This window comes from Ruditapes philippinarum, unplaced genomic scaffold (genome assembly GCF_026571515.1).
Source record: "Ruditapes philippinarum isolate M1 unplaced genomic scaffold, ASM2657151v2 ctg157_1_1_1_1, whole genome shotgun sequence".
NCBI classification, from domain to species: domain Eukaryota; kingdom Metazoa; phylum Mollusca; class Bivalvia; order Venerida; family Veneridae; genus Ruditapes; species Ruditapes philippinarum.
Window position 1 is genome coordinate 154,929 of NW_026854186.1, and position 17,389 is coordinate 172,317.

The 17,389-nt window shown below is 32.2% G+C and overlaps 1 protein-coding gene across 1 annotated transcript in view; it reads left to right on the forward strand.

Annotated features, from left to right (window-relative positions):
* LOC132739316 (TATA-binding protein-associated factor 172-like) overlaps positions 1 to 17,389 on the forward strand; it is a 47,051-nt gene that overhangs the window by 4,135 nt on the left and 25,527 nt on the right. Inside the window, exons 2-15 of the mRNA XM_060727003.1 lie at positions 1,241 to 1,364; positions 2,619 to 2,733; positions 4,606 to 4,740; positions 4,917 to 5,080; positions 5,948 to 6,066; positions 6,838 to 6,928; positions 8,398 to 8,553; positions 9,009 to 9,104; positions 9,404 to 9,580; positions 9,764 to 9,904; positions 10,598 to 10,725; positions 11,618 to 11,741; positions 13,956 to 14,213; positions 14,725 to 14,762. Coding sequence (XP_060582986.1) covers positions 1,241 to 1,364; positions 2,619 to 2,733; positions 4,606 to 4,740; positions 4,917 to 5,080; positions 5,948 to 6,066; positions 6,838 to 6,928; positions 8,398 to 8,553; positions 9,009 to 9,104; positions 9,404 to 9,580; positions 9,764 to 9,904; positions 10,598 to 10,725; positions 11,618 to 11,741; positions 13,956 to 14,213; positions 14,725 to 14,762 — 1,866 coding nt within the window. The remainder of the gene's footprint in view (positions 1 to 1,240; positions 1,365 to 2,618; positions 2,734 to 4,605; positions 4,741 to 4,916; positions 5,081 to 5,947; positions 6,067 to 6,837; positions 6,929 to 8,397; positions 8,554 to 9,008; positions 9,105 to 9,403; positions 9,581 to 9,763; positions 9,905 to 10,597; positions 10,726 to 11,617; positions 11,742 to 13,955; positions 14,214 to 14,724; positions 14,763 to 17,389) is intronic.

Below are 17,389 nucleotides of genomic sequence, written 5' to 3' on the forward strand. Positions count from 1 at the left end.
CTAAGATAGGTTTTATTTGTTTGGGTTGTCGGACCAAAAATTATAAGGTTTTTATTTGTTTGGGTTGTCATATCAAACAAATAATGGTAGCGAAATTTCAGACCCTGATATGCTTATTTGCAAAACCTGAAAGTAGGCCTCAAAGCGGTTACTTCCCTTTATAAGTACACTAATGCCGAAAAATTAAGGGGAGATCACTGCAAACTATTTATTAGGGGAATTTGGGGTTCAATTTAGAGCACTGTTCAAATGTTTAATTAGCCTGTGATTTTGAAGAATTAAAACATAATAAAGTTTCATCTTCATATTTGACATCAACCATATATAAATACAGCCTTGACAGAAAATAAAAAAATAACATCATTTTAGTAATTTAAGCTATGCTATAATTATGCAACATTAATTTCCTTTAAATTATAACTATAAGTAGACATTTTTATTCATGCAGAGGAAATAATTCAAGATATGTACTCATAAATGTTTCACTTTTACAGTCAGGTTGGTTTCAGGAAATTTAAAGATTGAAATTGAAGCAATATGCTTTATAGATAATACTTGATAATAACATTAATGAAGATTAAATCTGGTTTTGATTTCATTTTAGCTTGCCTCAGTACATAGTGCTCAAGGTGAGTTATTGTGATTGCTTTGTGTCCAGTTGCCCTCAATCACTGTCTGTCCTTAGCATTTTACTTAATCAATCAACATCTCCTAAACCTCTTAGGCAAAGTGATGTAACTATACATGTACATGAATCATTCTTTGATAGTACTCAGAAAATTACTCAAATGTTTCTGCTACTAGTCTGCTGAACATGATGGCCACCAGAGCTAAAATTAGAAAAACCTTTAAACATTATCTCCTCAACCTGGGTAGATTTTGATGAAACTCTACAAGAATCATCATCAGATAGTTCTTTAAAAAAAATGCTAAAATTTGTAAATTATTCCAGCCTTTTGAACAAAATGGCCACCAGAGCTAATAAATAGAAATAAAGTTTAAGCGACAACATCTACAGCCTCAAAAGATATTCTCTTGAAACGTCATGTATTTTGGATCAAAATTGTAGGGGTTTTCTTATGACTTGTAACTCTATTAAACATGGATTTTAACAAAACTGTTTCTCATTGAGAATTCTTGCATGGCCCTTGTTTTATTGATCAGTTACTAAGGATAGTCAAGCAAACTACCTGAAAACTCCTGGAGTTATCTTCTTTAACAATATAACTTGTTTCTTCAGACTTGATAGATTATTTTTACTGTTGGACACTGGCTCTACTGCTTTGATCAGGAAATCTGCAGCAGAACAATTAGGAGATGTCCAAAAACTACACCCTTATGAGCTTAATAACCTCCTTACAAAGGTACAGTATTATTTTTTTCATTTTGTCCTTGACTTTTAGTGCTATATTATATAAATAGAGTAGACATATGCCTCTAGTAAAAGAATTACATTAGTTTGCTCATGACTTTGCTTTCTGACCAGACAATACTATTGTCCACTGTTTGATTATTTTGTTAAAAAAGGAACATGGCAAATTAACAAAAGACAAACCTTGCTGGTGGGGTTAAATTCCTTTTTTTTTCAAATATAATTAAGAACATGCACTTTTGTTACTTACAAAACTTTATTCATACATGGAAACATATTTATAATTATTTTTAGGACATGTTTTAATATTTATAGGAAGGAACTTTTGTAGGAATTGTACGACTTTATTACAAAATATATTTAGAATCATAGCAAGCCTCTCATTGACATGACTGAAGATTAACATGTCAATATTTCTGTCACGAGGAGATAAAATACAAAAGTAACGATAATAAAACAAGAATAGAGTTATTGTCAATAAACCTTATTATATTATATAGAAAATAAGTTAACGTAATGTAACTTTATAGATATATTGACCTATGTATAGATAAGATTGTATTTTTTTCACAAAATGATGAAAACTCTTAAGTTAAGGTGATTAAATTGTTTCAAGCTCAGAATGATGAAGCATGTCGATGGATGGGAGTGTTGGTAATATATTATAAGCCAGACTGTGCTGAGTTATTGATCTACCAGATAATAATTCCATTGCTTACAATGCTGAACCAAACTTGATATCATACATTTTTATAGACTGTAAACTACCTGTAGGTCTACAACAAAATTGAGCCGTGTCACAACAAAACCAACATAATGGGTTTGCGACCAGCATGGATCCAGACCAGCCTGCGCATCCGCACAGTCTGATCAGGATCCATGCTGTTTGCTATCAGTTTCTCTACTTGTTATAGGGTTTGTAAGCGAACAGCATGGATCCTGATCAGACTGCGCAGATGTGTAGGCTGGTCTGGATCCATGCTGGTCGCTAACGCATGTTGGTTTTGTCGTGATGAGGCTCAAATTTTTTAATAATTACAAACACTGCAGTATATGTTGTAACAGACAATGATCAATAGCATTTTTACCTACGTTTATAGGTAATTATTCTCATTGCTGGTCACCATTGTAACTAATTATAGTTATTTCAGATATTCATGTAAGTACTTCATATTATCATGTACTATGACAGTAGGAAAAATTAAAGTACAATTTGTTCATAACAGTGTATGATTATATTGAACAGGTGCTTGTTTATCTGAGAAGCAGTAATTGGGATACTAGAATTGCTGCAGCACAAGCTGTTAATGCCATAGCCAGAAATGTTCCTCAGTGGGAGCCAAGAGGTGCTCCAAAACAAGGTAATATATAACATTGAAAATCTCAATTATAAACTAAAACACCTGATAGTAAAACACAAGGTTAACTGATTTGAAAGACATTGTGCTGATTAATAACCAGAATATTAAATGATGACCCATAATGAAATAAACCAGTTAGAACATGCAATGGTGATGCAGAATAATGTTACTTAGTGCGAGTGATGACCAATAATTAGATCATTCAAAGTAGAACACATAGTGATGACCCAAAAAAGGTTAAATGAAATGAAAACCTAGTGATGACCTAGAATAAGGTTAAATAAAACAGAAAACTTAGTGATGACCTAGAATAAGGTTAAATAAAACAGAAAACTTAGAATAGTGATGACCTAGAATAAGGTTAAATAAAATAATTAACCTAGTGATGACCTAGAATAAGGTTAGATGAAATAGAACACCTAAATAATAGATGACCCAGAATTAGAATACATATACATTGTTTTGTTTAAGAACAAGATAAAATCAATTAGAACACACCTGATTGTGACCTAGAATAAGGGTTGATTAAGAGCACCTTGATGTAATGAAGTCAAAATTTAATTAGAACTCATAAAAGTTACCCATAATAGCTGAAATTAGATCAGCAAGTAAGATTTAGGATGCCTTTATATTGATTAGAAATCCTTATACCAACCAAGAATGAGTTTTTATGAATTTGAACACTTAGTTGTTTCCCAGAATGAAGTGATATTACCTCCAAGATGTTATTTATAGCACAGAACTATAGTAACATCAGAGATAATTCATACTTACTGAGTTCATAGTATGGCTTAAAATACAGAAATTGATTATGGAATGTAAAGGAAACACTTAGATTTACTTTGAAAGAAAGAAATTAATATTTCCACACAAGTTGTAAAGTATTTCTAGAAAAGGCATGAATTACAATATACTTAAGGTATTACCACCCCAAATGGGCACTATAAGGAACTAAACAATTGACATCATAGGTCAGATATATACCTTAAAGTACACCTTTATGCAAAATTTAAACAAAGTTTACCGTACGGAAATCAAGTTATGGCCACTTTTCTGAACTCAAGCTAGGATGTTATGAGGGCCCTTTTTTTAGAAATGAGGAACCTTTAAATAATCGGCAATAACATTCTAATGAAAAAATATTTCCCCATTAATTTTTGGTAAGAAACAAATAGTACCATTTAGCTAGCAATCCACATAAGCAAAATTATGGTTTCTACTTAAAATTTATGAAATCTGTATAAAATGTTACCCTACGCCACCCATTTTTACCTTGTGTCTGACCATTTTCCTACTTAGGGAGCCTAATTTAAAAAAATCCTTAAAATTTACCCAAATGAGTGCCTATTTTCAAAGTTTCCCTAAATGTTTAAAGTATAGTGGTTGATCTTGTAAAATATGAAATACTTTTACTGTCTAGTTTTGATTTTATTACACTTTGAAAATATCAGGTACCATATTTATTACTAGATTTAGCATAATTTAGCCAATAAATACCTATATAAATTAAAAAATCAAAATTAAACACTTTTTTCTTTCCAAATGGGACATGAGAGATACATAAATAATGTTAAAGGAAAAAAAGAAAGAAAAAAAATATTGACCCTTCTGGGGATTGAACCCACGGCCCTCATTTTCAATGTAGTTAACAGTAGTTCTAGCCTATTTGAATACTCTTCAAAGAGGAGGTAATGCATTAGGATGGTAATACCTTAATTTCAAAGTTTTCTTACAGATTTTACAAAATTTAAGTGAGTCACTTTCAGCAGCTGTACACAAATGCTGTGATCTTATTGTTAAAATAGGCACGTCAAGCTGTTGAATAATGATGATTTGTTTTAAAATTCAAGTTTTGAAATCATACTTTGTTAGAATGTGGAGAAGATATACCTGGAGCTGAGGGGAAGTTGTTGTTTTCAAAGTTTGATCTACAATGTGTACTACAAAATGGAACATCATTACTTGGATCTGAAGGTGTACAGTTTAATCAGGATGACAAACTTACAGGTTCTCTTCTTTTATAAATAAATGTTTTGTTTTTATAAAAAAAATCTATATAAAATCATTTAACATTAATGAATATCGTATTTTACAGTAGTCAAACATAAAATGTCTGTAATATATGATAATTATATTTGTCTGATTTTAAGAAAAATGTTATATATTATATACATATATCTCAGGCATTGATGAACGAGAAAGATTGTTGATTCAAAGACAGATGTTAAATAAACGTCTAGGTCTTGATGTGGCAGGAAATCTTCAGCTTGATATAGACAAGGACTTATATTCTGATGAAGATTTACTTACTGGCATGAATAAAGAAACAGCTTTCAAACAAGAATTGGTATGATTTTTTGGGCTATTTTTTCAACAGAAACAAATTATTGCATGATTTGTGTCACATATTGATAACTGATAATATTTTGCTCTATACCTGTGAGTAACATCCATTTTAAGCTTGACTGTTAAAATAATTTTAATAAATTTAGTAAGTTTGTGAGAGCTTTCTACTTGCATGGTAATATATGTGTCAGTACCATACCATAAAAATGAACCCTTTAATAGATTGCTTAAAGACTGAGATACTTGTTTCTGATCATTTCAGAAACCATCTCCTTATGTAGGCAGGAGTTCATAACTCTTTCATGAATTTTAGCGGAGTTATTCTCGATATTTTCTACACCAATTAAATGTAGTTACATTTCTAGGAAATTTTACATAATACTGTCATGAAGTTGCCTTAATGTCTCTTTATTGACTTAGAATATTTCAAAGACATGCCTGTATTAAGTACTGAGATATTCAGACAGGCTGTCGTTAAAACAGGTCTGAGGTTGTATATGGTTGAGTTGTCAGTTTTTAACTCACCAGAGCACAACATGCTTGAGGTGAGCTATTGTCATCACTCACTGTCATCTGTCTGTCCTCACTTCTCTTTGTACAACATCTCCTAAACCCCCAAATCAATATCAAAACATTATAGAAATGATCCCTATGGTTTACCTTATATTTATAAAGAAAAATCTTCTCCTCTGAAATGATTAAGTCTTGATCTATGATATTTGGCATGAATTGAGGCATGTCCAGGTAAATGTAGATTATATCCCCCTATGATGGCCCTCTTTGTTTTGTCACTGCATTGCACTTGTCTGAAACTTCTTTGTATCTGAAATAATTCTTGTAATCATATAGAAATGTATATAAATTTCAGAAACATGTAGGTGACCTTGTAAATCAACAGATTGGTTCCAGTCTTAGCTCTAGAGAGAGGAACCGAGCTAAACGCAAAGCAAGAATGATGATTAAAAGACCATCCAGAGAGTCTCCTCTGTAAGCAATAATCCAATTCTTTTTATTGTTTAGTATCAAGCCATTAACCATTTAATCATATAAGAATAGAGAGAATCCTATGTCATAAATATTTACTTGAAGTTGGATATAAAATTTTATAAGTTTTGAATTATATAATTGTTATAATCATGTGAGTAATTTTAGTATGCGGTTATAATGGAATCATTTAAATAATAGTGTTCATATATACACACATGTTTTACCTTGTATAGTTTGTACCTGTAAAAGGACCCATTCACAATTTAATACTTGAAGTAATGATTATAACTGTGGGTGAAAAACAAATATGAAAATACAGATTATATGTTTGACAAGCTTGTTTAGAAATAGGTAAGTAAGGTGGATTGGGGGGGGGGAGCATGGGGTTTGCAGGGGTGAATAACATGTTTCATAAAAGTAATTAAATGAAAGTAAAATCTATCCCAGACATACACATTTTGCATGTTAGTTCAAAAGTAGAAATTATTCTACATATAGCAATAATAGTGCAAAAACAACTTTTATTTAAAACGTGTTGGTGCCAAAAGTATACCAGTTCTAAACAAAAAAAAATTCCTAATTTTTACTTACTTATATATCTACCAATACTGTATAATACTAATACTGTTAAAAGAGAAAATCTCTCTGATTTAAAAAAAAGAAGCTTTTTCCTTTCTTTTATTAAGTAACATAAACTTATATCACCTGTCATGTGACACATATTTTTGTCAAGTCATATGGTAAGTTAACAAAGTTATTTGTTAATTGTAGCCCCGACAGTGAAAATGAGCCTCCAGTGAAGAAAATGAAGTCAGAAAATGGGTCAGAAAATACAGGAATAATTAGTGATCTGACAGAGGAGGTAAAAATGATCACTTCTCGATTAATTGACAATATTTGTTTATTCTAAGTGATTAATTGTGATATCAAAATAAAAATTTTGCTCAACTATTTGAAGCTCTATCATATATTTAGCATAGTCATATGTACTACTTGGTTTATTTTTTTTCTGGTAGCATGTGAAAGTATGAAAAACAAAATACAAATTAAACATATTCTAGTACATACAAACATACGTTCATTTTATTCTTGAAATACAATTAATGTTTACAAGCAAAAGGCAAGGTCCTACCTGCCCCTTACTGCTAAGGTTTTGAATATGGCAAGGAAGCTAAACAATTAGCATATGGAATGTTAGTATTTCTACTTATGTGCTAGTTCAACCCGAAAAAAACCCACCTAGAGTGGCACTTCACGTCTTCCTCCATTAATAAAGCTTGAAAGTCGTCAAATGACCTTAACTGTGTTGGTGTCAAAAAATGACATACAGTGAAATGTGTATTAAGCTACCTCGCAAGGGAAACAACCAAAACAGTCGCTTAAAGAAACGGTCTCTTAAGACAAAGCATGATATAAAAGTCAAAATTTATAAATGACATCTTTCTTTTGCGGTGGGAATGTTTTTCAACTTCATTTATATAAATGTTGAATAATTTGTATGCTCAGATAATCTAAATGGATGCTAATGTAAAATATAACTTTCTGATATTTATTGACATCCATTATGTACATGTTTAACATTTTTCCAGAATTTTTTAATTTCTCCGTTGTTTTTCCTTGTCTCCAACACAAAAACCCTATTAGTGAAGATGTTTTCTGTTGTGCATTTTCTCATTTGAAATAAACAAACTACATCTAATTGTTACGATTCATTAAATTGCTGATCAAGTTCAAAGTCAATTCAATGCAGTCTAAATGTCAACAAGCGAAGCGTATACACCATCTCAGTAGGGGCGGAGCGTTGCATTGTTTATTCAAGATTATTGGATAATACTCGTCACACGTATACTTAACTTCATTTGCATACACTAAAACGGTTTGGGAAATAGAGTTTTTCACACATTTATTTGTTGTGTTTTGATTGTTGACACTTGTGACATTACGAGGCGGCGTTCTCTAAAAACACAATTACTTGACAGGTAAAAGTGGTTGTTTAATGAAAAGATTTATCTCAATTAGCTGACTAATTAGCGGTCGCTGGTCGCGTTGAGCAAAAGTAGCTTAATACATTAAAGATATAGAGAGAAAATGATCGGGGGGAATTTAAAGTGGTCGTTTAAGACAAAAGTCGCTTAATACACGTGGTCGCATGGGCAAGTTAGACTGTACAATGTATATTCATTTAAAGCAATAAAAGGTAACTTGAATGCATATTTTGACTTACATGTAAATGTTCTTCGTGATAGTCTTAGTTCTTTAAATGATTTGTTCCGATATAATTTTATCAATTGTGTAACTTTATTATTATGTATATTTTACATGTTATGATAGGAGGACTGGCCATTTGATTGTTTCTGTGAACTGTTGATGGCTGATTTATTTCACACTGCCTGGGAGACTAGACATGGAGCTGCTACTGGTCTAAGGGAGGTAATTAAGTTGCATGGAAGAGGAGCAGGCAAGTCTCAGGATACACCCGCTGATCAGGTTTGTTAGTTGTGGTGTTAGGTTGTGGTGTTAGTTGTGGATTTAATTTTATTCAACATCAAGACATCTATGTATTTCTGCATTGATTAATTCCCAGATGTCTTTATTTTAGTTTGATAGTAAAATACTGTAAGACATTCAGGACCACTTACATCACTGTAGCTGCTGTGTGGTTGCCTCTAACAAATATGGGATATTGAATTCAGTTCTTTTCTTGTGCCTATCTTTGTCTGAAATGATGCTCAATGGAATATCTGATGTTCCTCCACCAGTTAACTTTAAAACAGTGACCATATGATCTCAATTCTTATGGTCCAATTCCTAATTTTAAATCAGCCTGCTTGATATGAGCCAGGAATTAGATATTAAAGGTTACATGTATGTGTATTTTATAAATTTGTTGCTCACTTGATGGTGAAATGTTTTGTTGATATTTTACTGTTTATATTTTGTAGATGTCAGCAGTCAACCAAATATGGTTATCAGATTTAGCACTCAGGTTATTATCTGTGATAGCACTCGATAGATTTGGTGATTATGTCTCAGATGAGGTAAGTTATTAACTTTGATAGTTCTAGATATGATTTGGCAATTATGTCTCAGGTACTGGATAGATTTATACTGATATGATGTCACTTATATTTATACTGATATGATGATATCATTTAGGTATCTTTTGTGAAAACTTTCTTTTTTACAAATAGGTATAAAATTTCCTGTATTTCATTTTTGGCAAGACATTTTAACATTATTTTGAAAGTTCTCAGTAGGACATAAATTCACATAATTCATTTTTATGTAGATAAACAAATATCCTTTATATTTATGATTTGTTTTAATTTTTCCTCAGGTTGTTGCTCCAGTTAGAGAAACATGTGCTCAAACACTTGGAGTAGTGATAAAGTTTCTAGAAGCTGACGGTATACAAGGGGTACTATGCATCTTGTTACAGCTGTTAACACAAAAACAATGGGAGGTGCGGCATGGGGGATTGCTCGGAATGAAATATCTGCTGGCAGTAAGAAAGGTTAGGATGATATATTCAAAATGATGCATTCATACACACATATTAAAAACATGCTAAAAAATTAAAAATGGAACATGTTTATATGATTTTATCTGTTAATGCATGTTTTCTTCTCAGTTAATATATATATACCTGTGTGCACAGTTTGTATGCAAGAGTAAGCATTAATATGTATATTTTCAGGATATGACAGGCGATTTACTACCTAAAGTATTACCATTTATATATCAAGGATTACAAGATGCTGATGATGATAACAGGGCTGTGGCTGCTAGTGCATTAATTCCTGTAGCTGATGATCTCGTACAAATACTTCCACAGCAGGTTTAACTTTAATATATTTCTTGAAAACATTATAAAGTCAGTAGCTTTAAAAAGAAATAATAGCCATATTACTAACAATAAACAACAGACAGTATTGTATTATTTAAATTAATGACGGCATGGTTGATCGTGGTTAACATGTCAGATTAGTACACTATCACTTTCTGTGTAGGTTGACATCCTGTCCGGTACGGGAGCAATGGCCTGATCAGACTGGGAAGAATTTGATCTTTTAAATGTTTGTTGTTGGTCCTTTGTAGGTTAAGGAATGTAAGATAGGTTGATAAAATATGAAAGCTTGGTACTAAAAGTGTGCACTTTCTGAATCATTTATATATGTCAAAAAGTAAATGATATTTAAATAAAGACTTTTGACCTTGTGTTACCTGTTGTAATTTTAAATATATTGTCATCTCAGTGCAATAACTGATTAACTCCTATCATTTTTAGAAGGACTTACTCCATTTCTGCACTAAGGTCACGATATGTAGTTGAAAATTATAGAAATGATTCTTATTGTTCATTTCAAATGTAAAATTATTGTTTATTTTATAAAATAGTATTTCTTGTTTGGTTATGGTGATTTTAATTTTTGCAATGCTGAAAAGAGATTTCAGTGTGTATTTATGCCATGTTATTTTTTGTCTTTGGTAATTTTAATGTGGATAATTATTAACACTATGTTTTCTTCAGGTTCCTGTGATAGTTTTATGTCTATGGGAGACTTTACTGGACCTAGATGACCTTACAGCATCAACAAACAGCATAATGACACTTCTCTCAGCCCTGGTAGCCCATCCAAAAGCAAATGTGATAGATGTGTATGATATTATTTTTATTAACAATACATTGTACATTTGAATACTGTAAAGTGGCTTAAATTACTTGATTCAGTTGTTTCTTGTTCAAGCAGTAATCTCCCTTTGTTCTCTGGTTTTTTTTAAAGGCCTAAGTGGTTAATTTTTTGCAACAGAACTTCAAACTGGTGTTAAATAGCAGATAAACAATTAACAGACAGATTCAGCTGTTAAAGTGGCAGTTAAAGTGAGCGTTAATTTTGAGCAACAGAATTTAACACAAACGTTAAATTTAACTGTCCGTAAGTGGATTTAACAGACAGTTAAATTTAACAGAGCTTTGAGAAACTAGCCCCAGATATTTTTTTCAATTCTAACAAGACAGTGAATATTTCCACACCTGATATTTGAATCAGGCTGTTCTATTCTGCACCCTATTGTCGCTAAAGTAAAATAGAAATGAATCACAAGAAAATTTTCTCTTTAAGTATCATGTATATTCTTATTTTCAACAATTATTTCAACAATTTAAATTTACCCATCACACTGGATTGTATAGTTTAACATTGTGCTGGATAATTATTGTTTTTTTATCATGTAAATTATCATGACATCATTCTGGCATCTTTTATGTATGTGTTGCATACTGGATGACAAGTCATTACCTATTTTCATCTGTGTATAGTGACAAAATAGGTATTTCTTATATTCCTGATGTCATAAAACACTCTTAACTTGGTAATAAATCTTCAACATTTCTAAAATCAAGTTTAGAATAAGTTTGGTTCTTAAAATTGTAAAACACTAATTTGAAAAAACAAACAAACAAAAAACAACAACAAAAAACAACCTAAAAACCTAGGAATAAAAATAAAATGATAAAAGTGTGTCATTTTATTTTATATCTTTACTACAGGACTGAAAAGCCATTAACTGAACTTGTACCTCGGCTATTGCCATTTTTTCGACACAACATTCCGTCAGTAAGAACTGCAACAATGAAGACATTACACACTCTTTTAACTATGCAATCTACAAAGGTTTGTATGTTTGTTGTACCTGTTTTATATGTTCACAATTATGTTTTATATGATTTATACATATTAGGTCAACTATAAAATTATCTAAGTTACATCTTTATCTATTTATGATTTAATCATAATTTGTCATTAATCGGTAATTGTGTTTGTAAAGCCCAGATAGACGAACTATAGATATCTAACTTATATAAACTAGTAACTTAAATCAGTTTGATCTTAATGAGAAACAATAAGATGAAAAAATGACAGTGTTAATTTTCACATTTTTTATATGCCCGAAAGAATTTCGGGCATATTATGTTATACCCCATGGCGTCCGTCCGTCCGCACTACCGAATAGGGATAAAGGGCCATCTAACTGTAAACAGAACAAAAGAGAACAATAGAGTTCATTCCGTAACAAAAGAGTAAGGGGCCATTGGCCCTCTATTAAACAATAGAAAATAACAAAAGAAATGGCCCTTTATTCCATTTCGGCCGTCCGTACGTCCGTCCGTCTGTACGTCCGCACTCACAGGAGAGTAATTATGTGGCTAGAGGGACAATAGGTTACTGTTCTTTCTCTTTGATGTCATTCATTCCGTAATGCTTTTATGTGGCTATTTTCTTTTGTGTGGCTAAAAAGAACAATAGAGAGAACAATAGAGAAGCCACATAATTACTCTCCTGTAAGAACTTCCGTCAGTCCATCCGTTAGCAATTTGGTTTCCGGAGCATAACTTAAGTTCCATTTGGCCCACAGTATTCAAACTTCATAGGATGATTGCCCATATTGGGTAGAAGACCCCTATTGATTTTGGGGTCACAAGGTCAAAGGTCAAGGTCACTATTAGCTAAATACTGAAAATGGTTTCCGGAGCATAACTTAAGTTCCATTTGACCCAAAGTATTCAAACTTCATAGGATGATTGTCCATATTGGGTAGAAGACCCCTGTTGATTTAAGGGTCACAAGGTCAAAGGTCAAGGTCACTATTAGCTTAATACTGAAAATGGTTTCCAGACCATAACTTCAGTTTCTTTTGGCCCACAGTATTCAAACTTCATAGGATGATTGTCCATATTGGGTAGAAGACCCCTATTGATTTTAGGGTCACAAGGTCAAAGATCAAGGTCACTATTAGCTAAATACTGAAAATGGTTTCCGGAGCATAACTTTAGTTCCATTTTGCCCACAGTATTCAAACTTCATAGGATGATTGTCCATATTGGGTAGAAGACCCCTATTGATTTTGGGGGTCACAAGGTCAAAGGTCAAGGTCACTATTATCTTAATACTGAAAATGGTTTCCGGAGCATAACTTAAGTTCCATTTTGCCCACAGTATTCAAACTTCATAGGATGATTGTCCATACTGGGTAGAAGACCCCTATTGATTTAAGGATCACAAGGTCAAAGATCAAGGTCACTATTAGCTAAATACTGAAAATGGTTTCTAAAGCATAACTTCAGTTCCATTTGACCCACAGTATTCAAACTTCATAGGGTGATTGTCCATATTGGGTAGAAGACCCCTATTGATTTTGGGGTCACAAGGTCAAAGGTCAAGGTCACTATTAGCTTAATACTGAAAATGGTTTCCAGACCATAACTTAAGTTTCATCTGGCCCACAGTATTCAAACTTCATAGGATGATTGTCCATATTGTGTAGAAGAACCCTATTGATTTTGGGGTAACGCAAGGTCAGATATCAAGGTTACTATCACCTTTAAACTGGAAACAGTTTTCGCTCAATAACTCAAGTATTTATCAACCTACAGCTGTAAAATTTTATAGGATTAACAGCTTTATACCCCTGACGTCTTTTCGTCCATCCGTTGTAGCATTTTTACTTACAAGATAACAACTTGATGGTGGTGCTTTGAAAACAGCAACTGTATATATACATGAATGTTCTTCAGCTATAAAGGAGGATTGCTTTTTGAAGGAGGTAATACTGTATTTAATTCCCATGTCTTACAAATGCTTCATCCTTACTAAAAGAAAAAGCACTTTCGGGCATATAATGCTCCGCCTAGCGGTGCTCTTGTTCTTCCTTGTCTACACCATTTGTAATTTTTTAAAATGTGGAAGAAATAATCCCTACAATGTTCAAAAATAGGATTTTTGACTGGTCACATGTTTATTTTCTAGACCTGATTTAAGAAGGAAAAAAAACATAGTAATATTTAACATACAGTTTCAAAGATAAGCTTAAAATTGTTTTTATTTCAGCAATCTGTTGATAATTGGTTACCTAATCTCCTTCAACCATTATTGTGCCATGTTTACCAGAGATCTTTGTTAGAAACACATCCTGAAATCCTCTCTGTTATAACAGAGGTTTGGAACTGTATGCTGCACCGGTCACCACCGGAATACCTGGTGGTAGCAGCTACACCATGGATGGGGGTCTGGTTGTCCCTGGCTATGCAACCGTCAAAAATACCTTATGACCATAACTATCTGGTAGAGGCAAAACATCCTGGCAGGGTAAATATATGTTTCTCAAAAGTAATTGATAAATAAGTAGAAATACTCATTAAAGTATTTTTATAATGTGGCAATTGACAGATTATTGCTGTATTTATAGAGTAACCGAAAAGGCATATTAGGTGTATTAAAGTCAAAATTTCTGATAAAATATTTTAAAAATTTTTAAAAAAAAACTTTTTTAAAAAGTTATTTTTTTTAAAAAATTTCTGGGTCTTTTTAAAAGATTTGGCCCAAAGAATGTAAAAATTAAATTTTGAATTTTATGAAAAACAGAAAAATTTTGTCTTCATTAAAAACCCAAAATTTGCTTAAGATATCCAAAATTTTGTTTACATTTTCCAATTTTTTAGGGGGATTTTTATGTTTTTACGGGCAGCAGATCTGTTTTCACCGGGAAGTCAAACAATTGTCGGGTTTTGGAAGATGGGGAACTGGGACAGATCCCCAAAAGTTGGGCCAATTTTATAGCGGGCTATGTGTGGGTAAACTCTTTCTTCTATGAAAAGAGATATCTTTTGTAATGAGAAAAGGGAACACAGCAGCTCAGTAAGTTTACTCTTAGAGAATATAACATCTACAAACATAGCTCAGTAAGTTTACTCTTAGAGAATATAACATCTGCAAACATAGCTCAGTAAGTTTACTCGTAGAGAATATAACATCTACTAACATAGCTCAGCAAGTTTACTCGTAGAGAATATAACATCTACAAACATAGCTCAGTAAGTTTACTCCTTCAGAATATAACATCTACAAACATAGCTCAGCAAGTTTACTCCTAGAGAATATAACATCTACTAACATAGCTCAGCAAGTTTACTCGTAGAGAATATAACATCTACAAACATAGCTCAGCAAGTTTACTCGTAGAGAATATAACATCTACAAACATAGCTCAGTAAGTTTACTCCTTCAGAATATAACATCTACAAACATAGCTCAGCAAGTTTACTCCTAGAGAATATAACATCTACAAACATAGCTCAGTAAGTTTACTCTTAGAGAATATAACATCTACAAACATAGCTCAGTAAGTTTACTCTTAGAGAATATAACATCTACAAACATAGCTCAGCAAGTTTACTCTTAGAGAATATAACATCTACAAACATAGCTCAGTAAGTTTACTCTTAGAGAATATAACATCTACAAACATAGCTCAGTAAGTTTACTCTTAGAGAATATAACATCTACAAACATAGCTCAGTAAGTTTACTCTTAGAGAATATAACATCTACAAACATAGCTCAGTAAGTTTACTCGTAGAGAATATAACATCTACAAACATAGCTCAGTAAGTTTACTCTTAGGGAATGTAACATCTACAAACATAACTCAGTAAGTTTACTCGTAGAGAATATAACATCTACAAACATAGCTCAGCAAGTTTACTCGTAGAGAATATAACATCTACAAACATAACTCAGTAAGTTTACTCTTAGAGAATATAACATCTACTAACATAGCTCAGCAAGTTTACTCGTAGAGAATATAACATCTACAAACATAGCTCAGTAAGTTTACTCCTTCAGAATATAACATCTACAAACATAGCTCAGCAAGTTTACTCCTAGAGAATATAACATCTACTAACATAGCTCAGCAAGTTTACTCGTAGAGAATATAACATCTACAAACATAGCTCAGCAAGTTTACTCGTAGAGAATATAACATCTACAAACATAGCTCAGTAAGTTTACTCCTTCAGAATATAACATCTACAAACATAGCTCAGCAAGTTTACTCCTAGAGAATATAACATCTACTAACATAGCTCAGCAAGTTTACTCGTAGAGAATATAACATCTACAAACATAGCTCAGTAAGTTTTACTCTTAGAGAATATAACATCTACAAACATAGCTCAGCAAGTTTACTCCTAGAGAATATAACATCTACTAACATAGCTCAGCAAGTTTACTCGTAGAGAATATAACATCTACAAACATAGCTCAGTAAGTTTACTCCTTCAGAATATAACATCTGCAAACATAGCTCAGCAAGTTTACTCCTAGAGAATATAACATCTACAAAACATAGCTCAGTAAGTTTACTCGTAGAGAATATAACATCTACTAACATAGCTCAGTAAGTTTACTCTTAGAGAATATAACATCTACTAACATAGCTCAGTAAGTTTACTCCTAGAGAATATAACATCTACTAACATAGCTCAGTAAGTTTACTCCTTCAGAATATAACATCTACAAACATAGCTCAGTAAGTTTACTCTTAGAGAATATAACATCTGCAAACATAGCTCAGCAAGTTTACTCTTAGAGAATATAACATCTACTAACATAGCTCAGTAAGTTTACTCTTAGAGAATATAACATCTGCAAACATAGCTCAGTAAGTTTACTCGTAGAGAATATAACATCTACAAACATAGCTCAGTAAGTTTACTCGTAGAGAATATAACATCTACTAACATAGCTCAGCAAGTTTACTCTTAGAGAATATAACATCTACTAACATAGCTCAGTAAGTTTACTCTTAGAGAATATAACATCTGCAAACATAGCTCAGCAAGTGTACTCTTAGAGACTATAACATCTACAAACATAGCTCAGCAAGTTTACTCGTAGAAATATAACATCTACAAACATAGCTCAGCAAGTTTACTCTTAGAGAATATAACATCTACAAACATAGCTCAGCAAGTGTACTCGTAGAGAATATAACATCTACTAACATAGCTCAGCAAGTTTACTCTTAGAGAATATAACATCTACAAACATAGCTCTGCAAGTTTACTCTTAGAGAATATAACATCTACAAACATAGCTCAGTAAGTTAACTCTTAGAGAATATAACATCTACTAACATAGCTCAGCAAGTTTACTCTTAGAGAAATATAACATCTACAAACATAGCTCAGCATGTTTACTCCTTCAGAATATAACATCTACAAACATAGCTCAGTAAGTTTACTCCTAGAGAATATAACATCTACAAACATAGCTCAGTAAGTTTACTCTTAGAGACTATAACATCTACAAACATAGCTCAGCAAGTTTACTCCTAGAGAATATAACATCTACAAACATAGCTCAGAAAGTTTACTCTTAGAGACTATAACATCTACAAACATAGCTCAGCAAGTTTACTCCTAGAGAATATAACATCTACAAACATAGCTCAGCAAGTTTACTCCTAGAGAATATAACATC